The 20,714-nt window shown below is 43.6% G+C and overlaps 2 protein-coding genes across 2 annotated transcripts in view; both read left to right on the top strand.

Moving 5' to 3' along the window:
• gpm6aa (glycoprotein M6Aa) overlaps positions 1–3,825 on the top strand; it is a 20,642-nt gene extending 16,817 nt beyond the window's left edge. Inside the window, exon 7 of the mRNA XM_080843351.1 lies at positions 1,763–3,825. Within this exon, the coding sequence (XP_080699477.1) occupies positions 1,763–1,915 (153 nt within the window). The 3' untranslated portion in view covers positions 1,916–3,825. The remainder of the gene's footprint in view (positions 1–1,762) is intronic.
• Positions 3,826–7,886: 4,061 nt separating this feature from the next.
• lrit3a (info leucine-rich repeat, immunoglobulin-like and transmembrane domains 3a) lies at positions 7,887–18,512 on the top strand (the record flags this gene model as incomplete). The annotated part of the gene is made up of 4 exons (XM_080843032.1): positions 7,887–8,020; positions 9,246–9,709; positions 15,780–16,085; positions 17,431–18,512. 4 exons carry the CDS (start codon positions 7,887–7,889, stop codon positions 18,510–18,512), a joined length of 1,986 nt encoding a protein of 661 aa, XP_080699158.1.
• Between the last annotated feature and the right edge of the window lie 2,202 nt (positions 18,513–20,714).

Here is a 20,714-nt window from a genome sequence, read left to right as displayed (position 1 = left end):
TCTGTGGAGGGGGGAGGGGGGGGTGCACACCCAAAACAATGTCAGGGGTGTTGGATATAGGCAGGCAAGGAGGGAGGAACACAGGCGGGCAGACAGGCAGACAGGGTAACATAACGTATCTCCCATCTAACTCTTTAGCTGGGATGCAGTATTGTAATCTCAGTGGTGTGTTCCTTTGTAGATGTTTTATGTTTGCATGCATGCTTGCCTGTTTCTGAGTGAATGCTTACGGGTCTGTGTGTGTGTGTGTTGGCTGACAAGGGTGGACATCTGTGTATGATGTGTCTGTGCTTCGTAGTGGGCATATGTCCTTTTGTGTGTGTGTGTGTGAGAGTGTGTGTGTGTGTGAGAGAGAGAGAAAGAGAGAGAGAGAGAGTCTGTCTGGGGAGGAGGGATTTTGGCGCATTGGAGAGACAGAGTTTTTCTCTCACAGAGACGCTGGTAATGTCGTATGGTAACCATGGAAACTAGGAGAAGAAAGGGCCTGGAGCTTGTTGAGAACATCTCTCAGTGATTTGCAAGGAGCCATTTTCTAAGAAAGAGAATGCTGTCGCTAGTCAGCGGGGACTGTGTGTGTTCTGCAAGAAATTGATCTCTTTTTAACATTTAAAACAATGCTTGGTACAAATCAGCTTGGAAACAGCTTGTGATAAATGGAATGTACCACTGAAAAACATATATTATAAATAACCCAAAAGGACAGCAATTGTGTATCTAAAGACATAGGGCTTCAAAACTGTTGATTTTTCAGTTTGATGCGACAATACAATTTTTTGGAAAATGAATTTGTGTGGCAGGTTAATGTCGGGATGACACTAATTGAGTAGTTATGTTAACAGATGCATTATCCATTGTAGTTATAGCTTTGGACTTCTTAACTTACCTTACCGACTGGCGTTTCTCATGCTAGCGATATGCATTCACTCCGCTGCTGTTGCCACTGACAAAACAATGAACGTCTATTCTCTTTGATGGCGACACCGCACTGGTGGAGAAAAACAGGCAGAGTCTGACTATATGACTTGAACACTCACGGCTATCCACCTGCTTCCTCTGGAGTAAGCTTCTCCTCGCAATGTCATTATGGCTTCAAACATGAAAAGACTGCTATCAATCCCTCTCTTTATGTTAGAAGATAAGAGACTATGTACCCCTCTACTTGATAGGATATTAAATCCAACATCTGATAGATTTTGCCATATGGTAAGATGCAATAAAGTGATTAACAATTGAATGAATCCTTATAACTCTGTCAACCATAAGACACCTAAAAAGATTTTATTGTGTAAAAAAACAAAAGGTATGCTTGACTGTAAATGCCAGAACCCTGAGCTGAGGATAAGTGGTTGGAACATCAGCTGCCATGGAAACAAAGGGCCCCTTAAAGGGGTAGCCAGGCCTGCCACCTGGTGGTGGACTCAAGGAACAGCACACGTCTCCTAAACATTCTTAGAGAGGGAGGGACTACTAGATCATCGCCTAGGTTATGTGGATGTGTGTGTCATATAGGATCACTGCATATGTTTGTGAGTATTTATAGGTGTATTTAATTTCAATAAAATTCTATTTAGTTTTATTGATTTATATAGCACGATTCAGATTGTCTGCATGTAGGCAACGAAGAAAGAAGAATCCCAGGGGAAAAAACTCGAGCAGAACCCAACTCAAAAGCCTGACTGCCTGAGGTGTTATTTATTTATGTATTAATGCTGGTGTGCAACAATTTCTTCTCATCTCTCCTTCCCTCTCGGCTCTGTTCCAGATCCACTATCTGATGGTGCTGTCTGCGAACTGGGCTTACGTGAAGGACGCCTGTAAGTTGCAGAAGTATGAGGACATCAAGTCCAAGGAGGAGCAAGAGCTGCACGACATTCACTCCACGCGCTCCAAGGAGCGCCTCAACGCCTACACATAAGGCAGGAGGACGCCCGGGGGAGGAAGTCCAGCGATGTCACTTCCTGTCACAGGAGAGTGGTGACGCTGAGATGATCCAACTGGTGTCTCTGTACCACCCCATGACAACCCATTATTTTACATACAGACAGTATTATTATTATTATTATTATTGTTAAGAAGAAGACGTAGTATTCCAAGCTACTTTCACTTTTTGTTTTTTATTGACATTTTTACTAATTTTTAATGGAGGACGTTTTTTAAAGCTCTTTCTTTCGATTTTTTTTTTGTTCAATTTCTCATTTCTGTTATCCTTTTCTTAGATTTTTCATTTCTGTCCTTTTTGTTTTATGGGTACGTTCTGGGGTGTAAAGGGTTTCAAGCACATTTCCCTCCTGTGTGAGTGTGTCTCTTCAAAGATCTCGTTCTAAAGAACATCTCACAACAAAGGGCCTTCACTTCAGGAGACAAAAAAAATTATAAAATTAAAAAAATAAGCACTCTTTTTTTAACCATTCGTGGGGAGGGAAGCCCAAAACCAGCAGAATGCTTGCTAATTCTGTATTATTCTCATATTATAACTTTCTGAAAGATATTGCAAATGTACCATACATCTTTTTTTATTTACAGTTACTATTCAAGAGTCTAACCAAAATTCTATAAGATAAAGGTTATTATTTTTGCCTGCTGAGCCAAGCCTGCATTCAGCAGAGCCAGGTCTGACTTTAAGACAAATGAAGGGTTTATGCAGCCGTCGGCTGACTCCACTGGCACTGCAGCACACTTCTGATGGTTCTGGAGCACATCTGGCCCTGTTCTGGCAAGGAACCGGTACAGAACCATTACGGAACCGGAGCCGGGTAGACAGATGTGTTGGGGACCTAGTTGCTATGTGAAGCGTCGTGTCAGATGAGTCTTGCCATTCGGAATGCACACCAGTCCTGCCACACATGCACGCCAACATTTTAGAGCCCCTCCTCTTATTTTCTTACAGTAGAGAATGAGAAAAAAGCAGGTAAGTAGGCAGTTTTGCAGTTTTCTGCTCTGTAAATAGTCTTATTGTAAATGTATACATGTATGTAAGCACTTCAATTTCAGGTATTAGCCTAATTCGTAATGAGTATTAAAACACATTCCACGCGTAGGAGGAGAGACACACAGGCGAGTCCAAGATGGAGGCGATATCCTGACGTTCTCTGAAGACGTTACATTTTGGCGAAAGATTTCTTTTGGGGGAAAAAAAGTGATATCACACAACAACAAAAAAAAATCCTTTAAAATCATAAGAAACAATAAATTAAAAGATGATTAAGAACCTATAATGATATTTCCTGATGACGATAAAAAAAAATCACTTGTTGTCTTGCTTATAAATCATTATGCTATTGGACTACAGAGGTGTCTTATCATTCTTTTTACTGCCTGGCAATTCATGTTTTGTCAGTGTTATCAAAGAGCTAGTTTTGTGCACTTATTGGACCATTTGTGAGCTCTTTCTAGGTGTAAGTGCATCGGTATTCAGCTCCATGTTGAATCTCTGTACTGTTAGGTAAACGACTGTGAATCTAGATGTTCTTTGTGGCATGGTCATGCATTCAATGGTAATCGTTTTAACTGGAAACAAACATACAAAAAAATAGAGAATTTTTCATTTCACTTTTTAATTTCCTTTTTGATTTGGTCTCAGTTGTTTTAACATGTTGACTACATGTGAACAGTCAACTTCCTTTTTTAATTTCTAAATCATGTGCAGTATTTCAGCTCCTGTGCTCTCTGCATTTCACTCGAGTCTTCTCCGCTTCTAGATGGTAGTGTTTGAGTTGTGTCCGTTTGGTTTGTGGTGCGCTTCTTACCCATGTCCAGATCTTGCCTCCCTGTAATCTTGTTGCTCTTTTCAGTACTGACCTGACAATGCTTTCCGATCCCTCCTCATCGTAGCCTTTTGTACTTTCACCAAGAATGCGTAGTAGAAGCCTGTAATGATGGGTCTGTTCTGTACATACATGTGCCAACCGCTTAACAGTGGCTTTTCTCAACTGTAGGAACAAACTGCTTGCGTAAATAAAAAGATGCACTGGTGTACCTGTTCATAAACATGCTCTGGGTCATTTCTTGTCTGGTTACGGTGTGTGTGTGTGTGTGTGTGTGTCAGGTGGATAGTGAACATTTATTATGTTTTAATTATGAAACTGCAGCAGTTACAGTATGTGGCCACAACCTTAATGTGGTCTTTCCTCATTGTTGTAAAGCTTACTCACAAGTATACGTGTATATACTCTCACAAACTACACCACTATCTAAATTATTACCTTATGTTTAAGGCAACCTTCATTATTATATGGCAAAGATCATGATAATTGATGACTTTCCAGGGATAATTTCCTCAGCAGCAGATTCGATTCAGATACTCCTGGCCTGACTGGTGCTGTTGGAGATTCTCTAGGATAAGGCTTTAATCAGCTGGGCAATGTGAGGTTCAGACCTGGCCTCACCAGACCATCCGTCTGTTACACTTACACAGGTAATCTATAATAAACACACACACACACACACACACACTCCTCCATTGGTCCCTTCCGTTATCACCAGACATTCATTCCAGAATTATGCATTTTCTGATCTTGACTATTCTGTAAAAAATATAACCAGCATGAGAAATAATATTAACCACATAGATATTGATATTAACCTATATTACATATTATTTCCGTTCTCTGCTATCATGTAAGCACGCACACACACACACACACACAACCATGTTATTTCATGGTATGCAGGGGCACTCTTAATCTCCCTTCAGTCCTACTACCCCCATGTCTGACTTACCTCCATATCCCATGTGATCTAATATATCATTCAGCACAGTGATGACAAGGGCCCTAATAAGATTAGCAGCCAGACACATGCGCTAAACTGCCAGTCTGTCTGCAAGGCCTTGGCTCGATGAGGAGCTGGAGATGTAGTTCTGCTTTGGCAGCAGGTGAAGCACTGTATTGACCCCGCCAAACTGGTCAACTCTGAGAGGTTTTCAGGCGAAAGGACCAATGACTCATAGCAGTAGCCCCAGTGACCCCTGACCTCAGTTGTCATAGCAACATAACAGTTCTTGATTGCCTTTTGTTTAATCAAACACAGAAGCATGTGGGGGAAGGGTAGATATGACTGAAAATGGATTCTGTTTTTTCTTTAGATTAATACCAACTCAGTGACCTGGATTCATATTTGTTTTCAATTTACGCTGAAAACTTGAAAGGTTTCTTTTGAGGGCCATGAAGTTTGTTTGTTTGTTTCTGTCTCAGAAGCGTAACCAGAAATATGCATTTGAGTTGGTCTGTGGGACAACAGGTGTGCAAGAACCAAAGCAAAAAGTGATCTGTAGATCAACCGTATATTCACATATATATATTTTTTATCTCATTAAATCATTATGCAGAATATTTGCCAGTTTTATACAGTTCATCATTAGCAGGCTACTGGTTGACTGGTGCTTATGTAACGGTAGCCAGTAGGTACAGTGCTGTGCAGTGGATAAACCTTTAGAGACGAGTTCAGTGCATGTTAGCATAGCAAGGTAGTGGATGTAAGCTGCAACATTATTTCTTCTGAATACTACACTGATTTCCTCAATAACACTTTAGCACAACTCAAAACATAAAACCATTTGTCAGACCTGGAGTTGTGGTGACTGCAATGGTCTATTCTCTGAATATCTCCAGCATTGAGCATTCAACTATATCATATCAGATTTTTCTATTAGCAAGACGAACCACACAACCGTAACCATAAGCTACCATAAGATAGCCTTAAACCTAGACGGCTCTTTTTTGTCAGCTTTTTCCCTCTTTGTTCCTTTTTCTCAAAGCATGGGCTCTTAAAATGTCTTACCAATTGTACCCTGTGCTCTTTTGAACTATATATATGTGCGTGTTTGTGTGTGGACACCTTATACAAGATAATGGAAGAAGACATTTCGGAAAGGTAGTCAGTGTCATCATATTGGGATAAACTGATCCTAAGAAACTGAGAAGATGAGGGACAGAAGATGCACTAAGAAACTTAAGCAACATTTCTGTAGAGAATAGGGCATAGATGTATTTGGTCTGCTAGCTTTGAAAACAGATTTGAGTTTCTATAGGTTTGGAGCCAGGAGGAGGTGTGGAGCTGGCACAGTCACATCCACCATTGGGCCTATTTTTAAGATCATTATGAAATTCTTAATCCGCAGCCTTGGCTACATCCTAGGTTTTGCTAAATCTTTGTACACTTTCAGACCTGAACACGTTTATTACATACAATATCTGTAATTTACACATTTACTGTAAAGCAGGTTATTAAAAACAGATAACAACATAGGAAATAACCGTAGCAGCCAGAATGTTAATGCAAACTCATTTCAAAACACCTAGCAAGCTAAATAACAAACATTCATTATTAAGTTACTGGCTAGCCAGTTGTTGTTAGAATTGACTCCCTCTCCCCCAAACACATTTCGTGCTTTGAAGATTGATTGATTGGTGCTTTTCTTAAACATTTTTTTGTTTGTTTGTTTTACATTTAAACAGCTAGCATTTCCAATTTCACCCAGTTAAACGTTTTTCATTTAATTTGATCGGAGCTGTTTAAAAAAAAAAAAAAAAACAGATATCTTACCATACAGTTTTATGATTGGCCATGTATTGATTGTTGTATTAATAAATAGGCAAGGTATCCCATTCACCAAATAGCCTGGGTCAGTTATAGCCTATGCTGTAAGAGCACTGCCATACCGAATTACACCAGTAGTTGGTTGTTTTGTTTTCACCCTCCGCCCTTTGCCCCTCTTGCTGTGAGGCTGCTCTGTGTGTGTGTGTGTGTTTGAGAGAGTATGGGAGAGAAAGAGAGAGATAGAGAGAGAGAGAGAGAGAGAGAGAGAGAGAGAGAGAGAGAGTGTGTGTAACTATTTAAAGACCTTTTAGGCCCTTTAAAAAGTATGGTTGTCAACCTCTCTCACACACACACACACACACTCCTTCGCTGTGAATAGCTGTAAATCATGGCCCAGGCTACAGCTTGCACCTTTGTGTCATTGTAAGGGTCTGCACGCAAGGAGAATTGTGGATTTACAACTACACGAGAGAGAGAGAGAGAACGAGAGAGAAAGAAAGAAGAAAAAGTCAAAGAAAGTGTATCCAAAGATGCACATTATCTCAAACATTAAGTCTGTAAATACAGATGACTCATAGATAGAGTTATGTGTTTGTGTATACGTGAGTGTGACACAGAGACTGAGAGAGAGAGAGAGAGCGAGAGTGCAAGAAAGAGTTTTAGAGAGAGATAGAAAAAGGCAGATTGGGATTGAGATTGAAAGAAAGAAAAAAGAAAGTGAGAGATAGAGGGAGAGAGAGAGAGTGACTTTTGAAAGTGAGAGATAGAGGGAGAGAAAGGGAGTGACTGATGGAAATGAGAGATGGAGGTGTGTGTGGGTAGGTAGGGTGACACGTGAGCAGGAGACTCCTCATTGCCTTAGGTGTGCTAGCTTATTAGCGTGTGGTCCTAATGCTAATTACCCCCCCCCCCCCCCCCTCCTTCCACAGAGTGACCTACTCAGCCTGGAGAAATCCCTCTTCTAATCCCTCTTCACCCTGCCCACACACACACAAACACACACACACACACACACACACACACACACACACACACACCCTCCCCATCTTTGCCCTCACCCCGCCCATGTCAGAGGGACGCTGAAACAGGGCGGACACCACAAATGAGCGTTGTTGGAATAAGAAAAGAAAAACAAAAAAAACAAATCCAACTATCCTGCAGTTTCATGATTTGCTTTGGTGACGGTCAGAGGTCATTTTCCTGGGATTTCCACAGACCCACAATCCTTTGTGTTTTGCTGGGGAGCGGCACCGCTGATTCCTCCTCCCATGAGTGCGGATGTATCTCCTCCACGTCCTCCTCGGGTGACTCTGCGCTGTGAGGCTCGGCCCGGCCTGGAGGTCTGAACCATGCGTACGCTGACCTCTCCCCACCTCCTCTTCTTCCTCGCCGTTCTCCTCTTCCTCCTGGGTCCCTGCCTCTGCTTCTGTCCGTCCCAGTGCACCTGTGTGTTCCACGGACGCAGCGACGGCACGGGCTTCAGGTAAGAGCACTCACTCTCCAGCCATTAAGCTGGTTTATCCTTCAGAGCCTAAACAATGCATGCAACCATGATCATCCTCAGTACTCAAAGACAGTAGCAATGACTGTACAGACCTCATGAAATAAATCATCTTCCACAGTCAGGTCTGAAAGATTGCTGAAGAGATAGTACATGTTTTCATCAGTTTGCCTGGGCAAAAATGTTCCTTTAGCTGAGGAAGCCTCATCACAGTTTTCAAGTCATGCTTAAACCATAAAAATGAATGCACACTAAACTGAACCGAACTACATAACTACTGCACAATAATCAAAATGCAAGCTGCCTCTCCTTCTTATATTTCTAGCCATTGACCTTTTAGACAAACTGATTAAAAATAAACAATAATAAATAAATTAACAAATGAATGAATTAGTAGATACAAGTAATAAAATGAAGCTGAAGCTTACTACAGCATTGCCAAGTTTATCTGTAAAAACATCACTTAGTAAGTTTAGTACATAACTAGACACTACAATTTACCCTTGTGGATCAATAAAGAACTGTATCTATCTTACATCAGTACCAGTTGTTCTGTAACAGGTGTTTGCAAGGTAAGTCTGTTCTCTCTTGGCTAGTTAGCCAGCTAGCTTTACACAAACACCTTGTGATGCCTTTTTAAATCAATGAATATACATGATTATGTTGTACATGATGCCAATCATCTGAGCAGACACCACCACCACATTTAACCTAAATAACTATGCTGTCCGTACACAGAGGCAGACATACAAGCCATATTCAAACACGACAGAAGAATCAATCACACGTCTGACAAACACCTCCCAGATCCCAGTCAGATCCACCACCACCTCCTCTTCTACTCCCCCCACCCATCATGGAAATAAATATCAATAAATAAATAAGTATGTCCTAAAGGAGAAAATAGCAGAGGAATTTCTGCTATAGAAAATAGTACTGCTCTGATAGGACAGGGCTGGTTTGGATTAGACAAAAAAAGAAGGTGCATTTTATGCATTGAATCATTTCAACAGAAGTGTAACATATCTTGCTTTTTTTGGTTGTGTGAGTATAGATTTCCTCTGAAAACTATGTACCTACGATATCAAGAAATGCCTCTAATTTGTGAGCTGTTTGATCTGTAATCATCCTTGATTACTCCACTCCTGTTTATTAATAATTCCAGAGAGTCAACGTATGTTTTACTGTGTGTGTGTGTGTATCCCAGGTCAGTGCTCTGCAACGATCCGGACATGGCAGATATTCCAGTGAACGTTCCCTTGGATACGGCAAAGCTGCGCGTGGAGAAGACAGCGGTGCGTCGCATCCCGGGCGAGGCTTTCTACTACCTGCCGGAGCTGCGCTACCTGTGGGTCACCTACAACTCCATCACTTCAGTGGACACCAGTAGCTTCTACAACCTGAAGGTGCTCCACGAGCTGCGGCTGGACGGCAACCTCATCTCGTCCTTCCCCTGGGAGTCGCTGCGCGAGATGCCCAGTCTACGCACACTTGACCTCCACAACAACCGTCTAACCAGCGTGCCCACCGATGCCATCCCCTACCTGATCAACATCACCTACCTGGACATCTCCAGCAACAAGCTTGCCACGCTGCCCTCTGACCTGCTCGACCTCTGGCCGCCCTTCTCTGGGGTGGCTCCCAGCACCAACGACACCAAAGTGGTTCTGGGTAAGACTGATGACATCACCACAGATGTGGGTTCTCTTGTAATTCATAGCAAGTGTTTGTCTGATGAGCTGTTTACCCTGGAAGGAATACAACCTGAATATACTTTAAAAGCCATTGAACTGTGGCATTGAACCTGACATGCGGTGTGGTTCAATTTGGTCGGAATAACCATACAATCAATCACAAAGGGCGTGTCTCTACCAGATATTGCTAATATCCACAATCTTGCACACACGTATGTGATATATGACATATGATACAGGATTAACAAATACAGACATGTGATGTATGATACAGACAGATTGACAATACCAATATCAATACCAAACAGATCCACCGCACCTCTGAATAGTACCATGTGTGCCATGCCTTCTCCCTCCCACAGCACTCACAGTGTAAGCCTGTAACAACTAAACCCCAACACCTCAGGTTTGGCAATTATACTAGTTAATATATGATTACATTTCATATCCTCATGAAACCCCAGCCAAGTGAGGTTTGACGATCCATTTCAGACGTATGGGTGTGTGTGTAGAAGCTGTGTAGAAGCTGAGATGGCCAGAGATGCTGTGTGGTCATGGGGTACAGAGTGCAGAGAGCCTGAGGCTGGTTGAGGGTGTAGGGTGTATTTGTGACCGTAGGGTGCTGAGAGAAGCTGGTCGAGTGTGTAGGGTGTATTTGAGAACGTAGGGTGCCGAGAGAGGCTGGTCGAGTGTGTAGGGTGTATTTGAGAACGTAGGGTGCCGAGAGAGGCTGGTCGAGTGTGTAGGGTGTATTTGAGAACGTAGGGTGCCGAGAGAGGCTGGTCGAGTGTGTAGGGTGCCAAGAGAGGCTGGTCGAGTGTGTAGGGTGTATTTGAGAACGTTGGGTGCTGAGTGTAGTGAGTACAAGTTACAAGTTACAAGTCTTTTATTTGTCAGATGCACAAAATGACACAGGGTCAGACAGGACACTGAAATTCTTAAGACAAGGCACCGCCTAAGAGACTACCATAACATAACATAACATAGTATAACAGAACAAAAACATGATGAACACTCTGTACAAGTACTCTGAACATAATTAACACATAATACAACTTATAATCACCTAAATAACCTTACTAAATATACAATATAAATATACCATACAGTATGCTAGACATATAACAACCAACATATACTACTAACAAATATACATACAACAGCCTATACATATAATACTAAACTATATATACATTTAACATATAATTAACATATAATAGACTATGCTAACCTAATAAACCTATACTAACCTACATACATACTGAGGGAGGTACAGATAATATTCTGATATGGTATTACTGCTAGTGCAAACAGTAAGTTGTTAGTGACAGAATATGTAGTGTAGTACAAACAGTAGTGTGAAAGTGACAGTGACAGTCAATGTCCATTTAGCAGCCTGATGGCCCTTGGGTAAAAACTGTTCTGCAGTCTGCTTGTGCGAGACCGGATGCTACGGTACCGCCTTCCAGAAGGCAGCAGGGTAAAAAGTCTGAAGGCTGAATGGTAGCAGTCTTTTAGGATCCTGCCAGCTTTCCTGAGGCATCGTGTGTGGTAGGTGTCCTGCAGGACTGGGAGCTCCCTAGCGATGATGGACTCCGCAGACCTGACCACACTACGAAGGGCCTTGCGGTCCTTGGCTGTGCAGCTCCCATACCACACTGTGATGCAGCCAGTCAGGATGCTCTCTATTGTGCATCTATAGAAGTTGGTGAGGATGACTGGGTTCATGCCAAACTTCTTCAGTTTCTTTAGGAAGAAGAGGCGTTTCCGGGCCACTTCGACAACCTTGTCCGTATTAGTAGACCAGGTGAGGTCATCGCTGATGTTCACCCCGAGGAACCTGAAGCAGCTGGCCTTTTCCACTGCAGAACTGTTGATGTGCAGGGGTGTGTGCTCCTCCACCTGCCGCCTCCTACAGTCCACAATCATCTCCTTTGTCTTGCTGATGTTGACAGAGAGGTTATTATCCTGACACCATGTAGTCAGGGTATGGGCAGAGCGGCTGGTTGATGGGTATATGAGGGTGTATGGACAGAGGGTGTAGTGTATATATGAGTGTGTAGTGTGTATGAGTGTGTAGTGTGTATATGAGGGTGTAGGGCCTCTAGATGGCCACTCCTGCTGGCTGGCCTTGCTCTGGAGGCGTGATAGAGATGCAGGCAGGGGATGTTAATGGAGAGTTTGAGGTCAGTGTCTCTAATCCCAGTGGATAAAAGCCGGCTGTGCTCGCCGCGGCCGAAGGAGAAGGGGGATTAGGATTGGGCTGGAGAAGAACACATGGAGTTCCCAGGGGAGGACAGACCAAGCTGTAAACGCACCACCCGCACCTGTCTCTATTTCTTCCAATTTTTCATAACCTCACTTTTCATGTCTTTTCTTTCCCTTTTTCACCTTTCTCTTCCTTACCTTTTTGTCCTTTTAAGAAAATCCCCTTTCGAATCTTTTTGTTTTCCCTGTAAGACCAAGGGACTAATCTTCCTTGGTAGAATGTGCTAGAATGGATGAAATCATGCCAACTGCAAAAACCGAAAAAAAAAAAAAAAAAACATACAGTGATTTTCTCTATGGCAACTATCACTAGCCCCACTTACAGGTAGTAAGTCCCTGATAACACCTGATTGCTTGATTGCTTAACATAGTGTTGAACAGGACTATGAGGGGTTTGTAGAAGGTCAAAGGCCATGAGGACAGAGATGGACTTTTCCTTTTCACAGAATTCATGAGCATGTTCAGAACAGCAGAGGTAGTACTGTATGCTAACACCTGCGCTAATGCTATATTTAGCCTCTGCCAGGTTTCCCTCACTTAAGAACGAGCTTAGCTGGTAATGGGGCTTCTGTAAACAGTGTGTGTGTCTGTGTGTGTGTGTGTGTGTGTGTGTGTGTGTGTATGTGCGCGCGTGTCTTTGTGTGTATGTGTTTGTCTTTGTATGCTGTGTGTGTGTGTGTGTGGTGTGTGTGTGTGTGTGTGTGTAAGTGTGTTTGTGTGTGTGTGTGTGAGTGAATCATATGTGTGTGTGTGTGTGTGTGTGTGTGTGTGTGTGTTTGCATGTGTGTCTAAAGCCAAGGGGATGAAGGAGGGCCGCTTTCAATGGTTTTGACAGCATGTGTGTGATCTAATGTCCATCCTCGGCAGGACTAATGTAATTTGTGACTGCTTTACGGACACACACACCCATAGCCTACAGAACAGTGATCCATGCTGATAAGAGCATTTAAGGAATACACACTGGCTAATAATATGCCACCTTCCATAATGCGTTATGTATTTGCTTAGCAGCTACTCATTGATGTGTTGTCCTGTTTTCGCACATGTGGGGAAGAGGCTCTGTGATCTGTTCTTCACTCTGTATTCAGTAATGCTGTCTTCACGTTGTTAAGATAGAGCCAAAATAATAGTATCTTGTAGGGACAATGGCTGACGAGTGTGTGTTGAGCCTGTGTGTGTGTGTGTGTGTGTGTGTGTGTGTGTGTGTGTGTGTGTGTGTGTGTGTGTGTGTGTGTGTCTGTGTCTGTGTCTGTGTCTGTGTCTGTGTCTGTGTCTGTGTCTGTGTCTGTGTCTGTGTCTGTGTGTTTGTGTTTGGGGTCATTCCTCTGTGAGTTTCCATCACAGTCTCACCAACACCAGACGGAGTGTGTGTATCAGAGGTTCCGCTAGAGAAAAGTGTTGCCGGTCAAAATGACTGGCAGAGTTTTCATTTGCCGGACATTTTAATGATAAGCCGGCCAAATATCTATTTCTGCTTCTAAATTTGCCTATTGAAGAAAAGTGACGGCATGCGTAGCTTAAATAATAACATAATCAGGTAGTTTAGAATGCAACATGTTTATTTGCCTAAGTTTACAATGGAAAAAAAAACATTAATGTCTGATGCGCGTAAATAAGTAGGCTTTAATCGCAACCTGCTGTGGCGTTAAATTGAGCGCCGCAACATGGTCATTGCTCTGTTCAATGAGAGCAGAGATTCTAAAATGATTCGACGCTCTTCTGAATCCGTTGCGTCGTCCTGCCTTTTCGCAGTGCTAACAGAACATTTTACTGTGACTATCAATTACCGCGCACCGGAACTTGTCACTCCATAACGACATAAACGCCCGACATTTCGGATTTTTCTCTGGTGAAGCTGTTCGAACATCTAGGTCTTCACCTATTTAGTGTTTGGAAAGTTCACTTTCTACATGAACTAGTTCAGTTCATAGTTCATAATTCAAAATTTTGAACTAAGTTCACAGCTCCAAAAAAATAACTTGTTCAGTTCGTTTTTTCAATATGCTGCGAGCTATAATTTTTCAAAATCTCTATCTGTCTGCAATACAGCTCTCTGCTCCTACGCAACTTCGGCGCGCTCAAGCACGAGCATAGACAGTATAATGAAATGAAACGCGTTCAGACGCAACACTGCAGGTATAACAGGTTCATCCTCGTCAGAAGGGTTACCCTCATCAGTTGCGTTTGGCCTCTGAAAAAAGCTTTTAAGGCTAGTCTGCTTGGCCATGTTTGATCCTTCTCACTCAGTTTGCCCCTTGTTTGTAACCGACGGTTAGCGCTTCATTTAAAATGCAGCATATGCGTGTTGTTTAATAACTTTCTAACGGCAGATTAGCCTGTTCCTTTAAACCATAATAAGGGCAGTGCACGTTTGCTTTATAGGCCTTAATATTAGGATTGTTGTCAAATTCAGATTGTGTTTGCGAGACAGGATTTTTAAGAAATTCCAATCAGACAATTTGACCGGTGAGCTCTTATATTTTCGGACATTTAAATTTTTTTCCGGACAAAGACCGCCAATTACCGGACAACGGAAACGCTGGTGTGTATGTGTGTGCATGTGTGTGTGTGTGAGCCTGTGTGTGCGTGTGTGGCATGTTCTGAAACTTAAAATATGTTAATGTCTGTAGTTAGCACAAAGGCTTTCATTGTGTTAGTACATGCCTAGAACGCTGTACTATTATTATTGAAATTACATAGTAATGTATTGTAGTGATATATGGGTGGGTGGCGGGGGGATTCATATTTTACATCAGGACGGGGGGGGGGTCTTAACCCCCTTGCCCACCCGGGATTTCCTCCCTTGCAGTGTGTGTGTGTGTGTGTGTGAGTGTGTGTGTGTGAGTGTGTGTGTGTGTGTGTGTGTGTGTGTGTGTGTGTGTGTGTGTGTGTGTGTGTGTGTGTGTGTGTGTGTGTGTGTGTGTGTGTGTGTGTGTGTGTGTGTGTGTGTGTGTCTCTGTGTGTGTGTGAATGGGGCTGGTGTGGCGTCCGGTGGGGGTTGAAGTGGCAGTCTATTCACACCCAGCTCCAAACATTTCTCCCTGTCAGAGCCCTGACACTCACACACACACGCTCACACACACACACGCTCTCTCTCGCTCGCTCTCTTATACACACACACATACACACACATACACCTTTTGAGTGTTGCATTAACCCTCAGCCCTAGACAGCTGTCTCTTCCGGTCTGCCGCTGTTGTGACAGCTAGTGCATGTGTGGGCATGTACTCTGTGTGTGTGTGTGTGTGTGTGTGTGTGTGTGAATCTGTAGACACATGTGTGACCCCATACACAAGCAGTGTTTATGGGCTGCACCTGATGTCCCATTACATGGGATATAGAACACTGGAGTGGGCCTCTGAGTTGTGTTTCCGATGGGTAAAGGGAAATCTTTAAAGAGACAAATACACACACACACACACACACACACACACACACACACACACACACACACACATACACACACACACACACACACATAACTTTAGTCACAAGCACCACCTTGGCATAGCCAATGAGCATTTACACACACACCAACACACACATACTCCTACATATTGAATACAGAAGTTGTGTTTCCGATGGGCAGAAGACATTTTAATGCTTTCATTGAAGGTCTCACAGTTCCATAGAAAACCTGACACGTTTATTCCAAAGATACCTTTAGGTAGAATCAAACTAAATCTGTGAAAGTCAATGTTTCAAACTAGTCTTCCATCTATGTTATTAAACATTTATGAAATACAATCCTAAACCGCTCTCTCTGATTATTCTCTTAGGTCTCCAAGACAACCCCTGGTACTGTGACTGCAAGATCTCCAAAGCCATTGAGCTCTCCAAGATGGCTGAGACACCCGTTATTCTGATGGATGCCTTCCTGTCGTGCAGCGGGCCGGAGAACCTTGCGGGGGTTCTGTTCCAGCGGGCCGAGTTGGACCACTGTGTGAAGCCGTCGGTGCAGACCTCGGCCACAAAGATCACGTCTCAGCTAGGAAGCAATGTGCTGATGCGCTGTGACGCCACTGGATACCCCACCCCCAACCTCATGTGGACCAGAGCGGACGGAACGGCCTTCAACCACACAGGTAGGACACACACTCACAGATAACACACACCAGTGCAGATAACACACAACTGCACAGGTAACGCACTCACACAGGTAACACACTTCTGTACAGATAACACACACCTGCACAGGTGACACACAACAGCACAGGTAATACAAACCTGCTCAGGTTACACTTTTTTTTCAATTTAACCTTTCTTTGAACAGGCAAGACATTAAAAAAACAAAATGTATTGACAATACCAGCCTGGCATTAACCAGAGACCCCTATAGATACGTAGATAAAACACAATTTTATCATTCCTGACCTCCACAGGTAACTGACACCACATACCTGCACACACCTGCAGAGCTGACCAACACTAATCCCTTAATGTCACTCTATTGGCCCACTGAACAGTGTCCATGGAGGCTCAATGGTTACAGTATAGATTAATGGTAACTATCTAGGTCACTGGTGCCTGCCAAGCTTAATGGTAACAACCAGATCTAAAAAGTACAACAAAATTAGTAAATGTTAGCACAATATAGTAAATATTTTCAAAAATATTTCAGAATATTAGGGTTATATTGATGCTATGGTCTCTGGTTTTTCATAGGGAGTTGGACATGTCTAAGCCCTTGGCATGGTGCACACACACACACGGAGTCCTGTTGTCTGCTGTCTGCTGGAGTAGTATAGTGTGTGTGTCTACATGACTTAAGCCTCTGGCATGGCTGCTGTGATAGTCTGGAACATATGCAAGCCATTTCAAGTATCGATGATGACGCAAGATCTAGCACTCTCCTGCCTAAAATGCAGCTGGACTTGCCAAGAAAACAGGCCCAAATGAAGGAAAGAGCAAGAGAGAGAGAGAGAGAGGGAGAGGGAGAGGGAGAGATAGAGAGGGAGAGAGAGATCAGGCTAGCGAGGTTGTAGGCTGATCTGTGAAATCAGAAAGAGAAAAAAAAAAAAAAACACAAACAGACTTATTCAAAATCAATAGGAGCAGTTTTTTCTTTTTTGTCAAAATAGTTTCTTAGGTTCTAGAATCTTCCTGAACAAAAATAACCTTCACCAAGGTGAAAAGAGGGGTGAGGGGGGCTGGGGTATGTTGGTAAGGCGGGGGAAAGGGTAGTAAAACAAAGTCTGAGAAATGTCCTACGTCATTTGATCTTGGACAGGATGTCCTACAGTAGATGAGAGGATTGGAAAGGGCTGCTCTGACAGGATGATATGGATCTTTTGTCTCCAAGTCAGACATTGTGTGAGTGGTATTTAGTCTTAGTGGTTCTCTGAATTCACAGGTTGCTTGCACTTTTTGTTGTTGTTTTTTTCTCTAGTTGTTTATGAGACCGATGTCTTGTGTCTGTTTGCCCCATAGTTGTTCAGGAGTCGCCTGGAGAGGGTGTTCGCTGGTCCATCATCAGCCTGAATGGGATCCTGTTCAAAGACGCGGGAGACTACCGCTGCAGGGCCAAAAACGTGGCTGGGAACGCAGAGGCCTTCCTCACCCTCTCCTTGACCGGGGAAGGCGCCTCCACCACTCTCCCTCCACAGATCATCCCCAAAAGTTCAGAATGGACAACAAGCCCAGTCACGTCGCTCGCACCCCTCACCTCACCCCTCACCTCTCCCACCACGTCAGGAGCTCCCATTCAAACCACCACCACCACCACCACTACCACCACCACAACCCTTCTAACCACTAAAAAGAGGCTGGGGCCTGGTGGGGGGATCCAGAGGTCACCCCCTGCGGCTAAGACTCAGCAGGGGAAGGGAGGGAAGGGGGCTACCGCAGAGGACGACAAAAACCAGAAGAAGTCCCTGGTGACCAAGCCCGGGGTGACGGACATCCAGGTGGTGGAGGAGACAGTCGACAGTGCGGTAGTGGTGTGGACGGTGGAAGGGATGCCGGGCGATGCTCCGATCTCCATCCTCTGCACGCCCGTTGGGGAGGAGGGCGATGAGACGCGGATCAGAACACAGGCCGGACGAGGCAAGGAACTCATAGAGAACCTCCTGCCCAGCCAGGACTACAAGGTGTGTCTGGCCACTAAGGCCACGGCGCCGGGCAAGGAGCAGTGTGTGAAGTTCTCCACGCTGGGGGATGGCGACGGCGAGAGCCAGATGCTGGTGATCGCCAGCGCTATCGCCTGCGTGCTAGCCGTGCCGCTCATCCTGCTGCTCATCTATAAGATCCTCTTGCTCTACTGCAGAGGGTCGAGCGGAGAAGTGGGCGAAGGGGAAAGCCAGGAGGACCTGTTCAAGGAGTCTTACGTCAAGTTCGAGACGCTCACCATGAAGCAGAGGACCTTGAACGGCCACGCGCCCCACGTGCCGCCGCAAGACCTTTGGTCTCGGCGGCCCACCGATACGGAGAGAATGCTGCTGTGCTCGCGCTCCAGCATCGACTCGCAGATGACCTACAAGAGTGACTGCTCACGCTCTGAGTACCTCTGCTAGCAGGGCTCCTGGTGGAGCTGTGGCTGGGGGCGGGGGGGTGCAGCTCACGTCACAGGCACACAGTGATGGGCGTTCCCAGGAGGGTTGCGTTCCCATCAGCCTCTAAGACATGTCTGAGCTTGATTGACTGGCTGATTCTGGACAGTTCCTACACTGACCAGCAGCTGCTTAATAGGCCAGGTTCTGGTTCTCAGAGTCCATGGGTTAGTTCCAGTAAAACCCAGTGTTGTTGGAATTAACATCTGCAGTTGGAACCATGGCTGTGCTCCCCTCAGGTTCCCTGGAATAAAGAGATTAAACTGGAAACCCTGTGGAACAGGGTTCTTCCCTTATCTTCACAAAGGATCTCTTTAAGGTTATATTAAGAAAACTCTTTCGGCTGCCAGCATGCACACAAAGGGCCTGTTTACTCCTGAGGTTTTCACTAGAACCCACAGATAAAGGAGGTCACTGGAAGCCAAAACACACAATGACAAGTACAACCTTTACTATGTTCCTCCTCTCGAACAAGCCAGGTAACCCCTTTTTCTATGATTCTATGAGCTGACTTGATAGTTTTCCACAGAATCCTATGGGGTCAGTGTAACTCTGAAACACTGTCTCACAGAGCCTTAATTCAAATCACCGTGCAAACAACAGAAATGACAGAAATTATAGTAACCTAAAAAAGAATATTCAAGAGATATCTCCTTCTATTTCTCTCTCTCTCTCTCTATCTCTTCCTTTCTTTTCTTTTTACACCCATGTGGGCTGCCTATTGGCTTGCATCTCAGCAAAACAGTACATTGGAATGACCAGCCCTTGTTCTAGGTTCTGAAGGAACTCAGGTGAAAAAATCCCCACCTAGGGTTAGGTCCCTGATTAGCTAGTGTATGCTGACAATGGGCAGGTTATCACCGGGGTGATTACCGATGTCTGATGGTACTGCATTGCATAGACTTTTACCAAGAGAAAGATGGTAGATGTAGCAAGACACGTCTGAGGAAATGGTTGCCTTATTTCGTATGTATTCCTTTTTTATGTGTTTTAAACAAATGTGGCGTTAAAGAAGTGTTCAATATCCTACCAGCTGTCTTTGTTCAGTACTTGTATTTGTTCAATTCTGTAAGACCCTTTTTTAAGAAAACATTTTGTAAATGTAAACAGTCCATATGATAGACAAATAGTTGTTTTCATATGTGTCATGATGAATACAATTTGTAACTATTCAATAAATGATTAAATAATTCACTGTGTATATTTTGACTGATTGTGTTGCAGCATCAAGGATTTCTAGGCAATGACATTATATGACAACTTGCATATAGACCTTTTATCCGACCTTAATTAACCATCCTGATCCTGTGTACTCAGCTGGTTTGATCAGGAAGGATCATGGACAGAAATGTAGGAGCAGTGTTTGGGAGCAACATCAGCATTCTTCCTGCCTTGCTCGTATACAGGTTCATGTTTAAGGTTGTGAAGGTTGCTTTTGAAATGTAATGGGTTATACACTATTGGTTACCCTGTTAAAAATGTAATGAATGTGTGTTTAGTTGTTCCATCAAAGTAATGTAACCTATTACATTTGATAGCTTTGATTACTTTTTGGCATGCGAGAGGAGGTGCAAATGTAACCAATCAAAAACACTCAAACTTGAGCACATAGAAATGAATAGAGTTAGTCTAGACAGAAAAAATATTCTAATCAATACAATGAACCATTTATTCTATATATAAGCTTTAAAGCCTTTTGCTGGAAGGAATATATTTGGCTGTAACCTTGAATAAACAAACCATCTGTTGAAACTCTGTTAACAACAATTTATGGTTGAGGTTAGGGGTTGGGTTTGGTTGAGGTGATGTTCAGTGCACAGATAGAAAGACAAGCCATCCTTAAATTCTCTGTAGGCAGACTATCCAAATAAAATGTTACCGAACTCTCACATAGAACCTTAAAATTCTACAATAAAGCCAATTTCACACAATTGAGTAACAGTTATATGTGTTAAACATTTTATGGTTAAATGTGTTATATTTATTGAAGCTGATCCTGGGTACAGCTGGCTGTGGGCTGGAACCAGTGCGGTCCGTGCTGCAACAGGGCTGGATCCATGCCAGGGTTTTATGGTCTCCTAAGAGGCATACATCATGCCTTTCAACAGGTCTCCCAGCGCACAGCTCATCCACACAGTGTTATGATGATCCGTGTCTCAGAGCACA

Source organism: Sprattus sprattus (genome assembly GCF_963457725.1).
Source record: "Sprattus sprattus genome assembly, chromosome: 8".
In the NCBI taxonomy this organism is placed as follows: Eukaryota; Metazoa; Chordata; class Actinopteri; order Clupeiformes; family Clupeidae; genus Sprattus; species Sprattus sprattus.
This window is presented reverse-complemented; position numbering and strand designations above follow the sequence as displayed.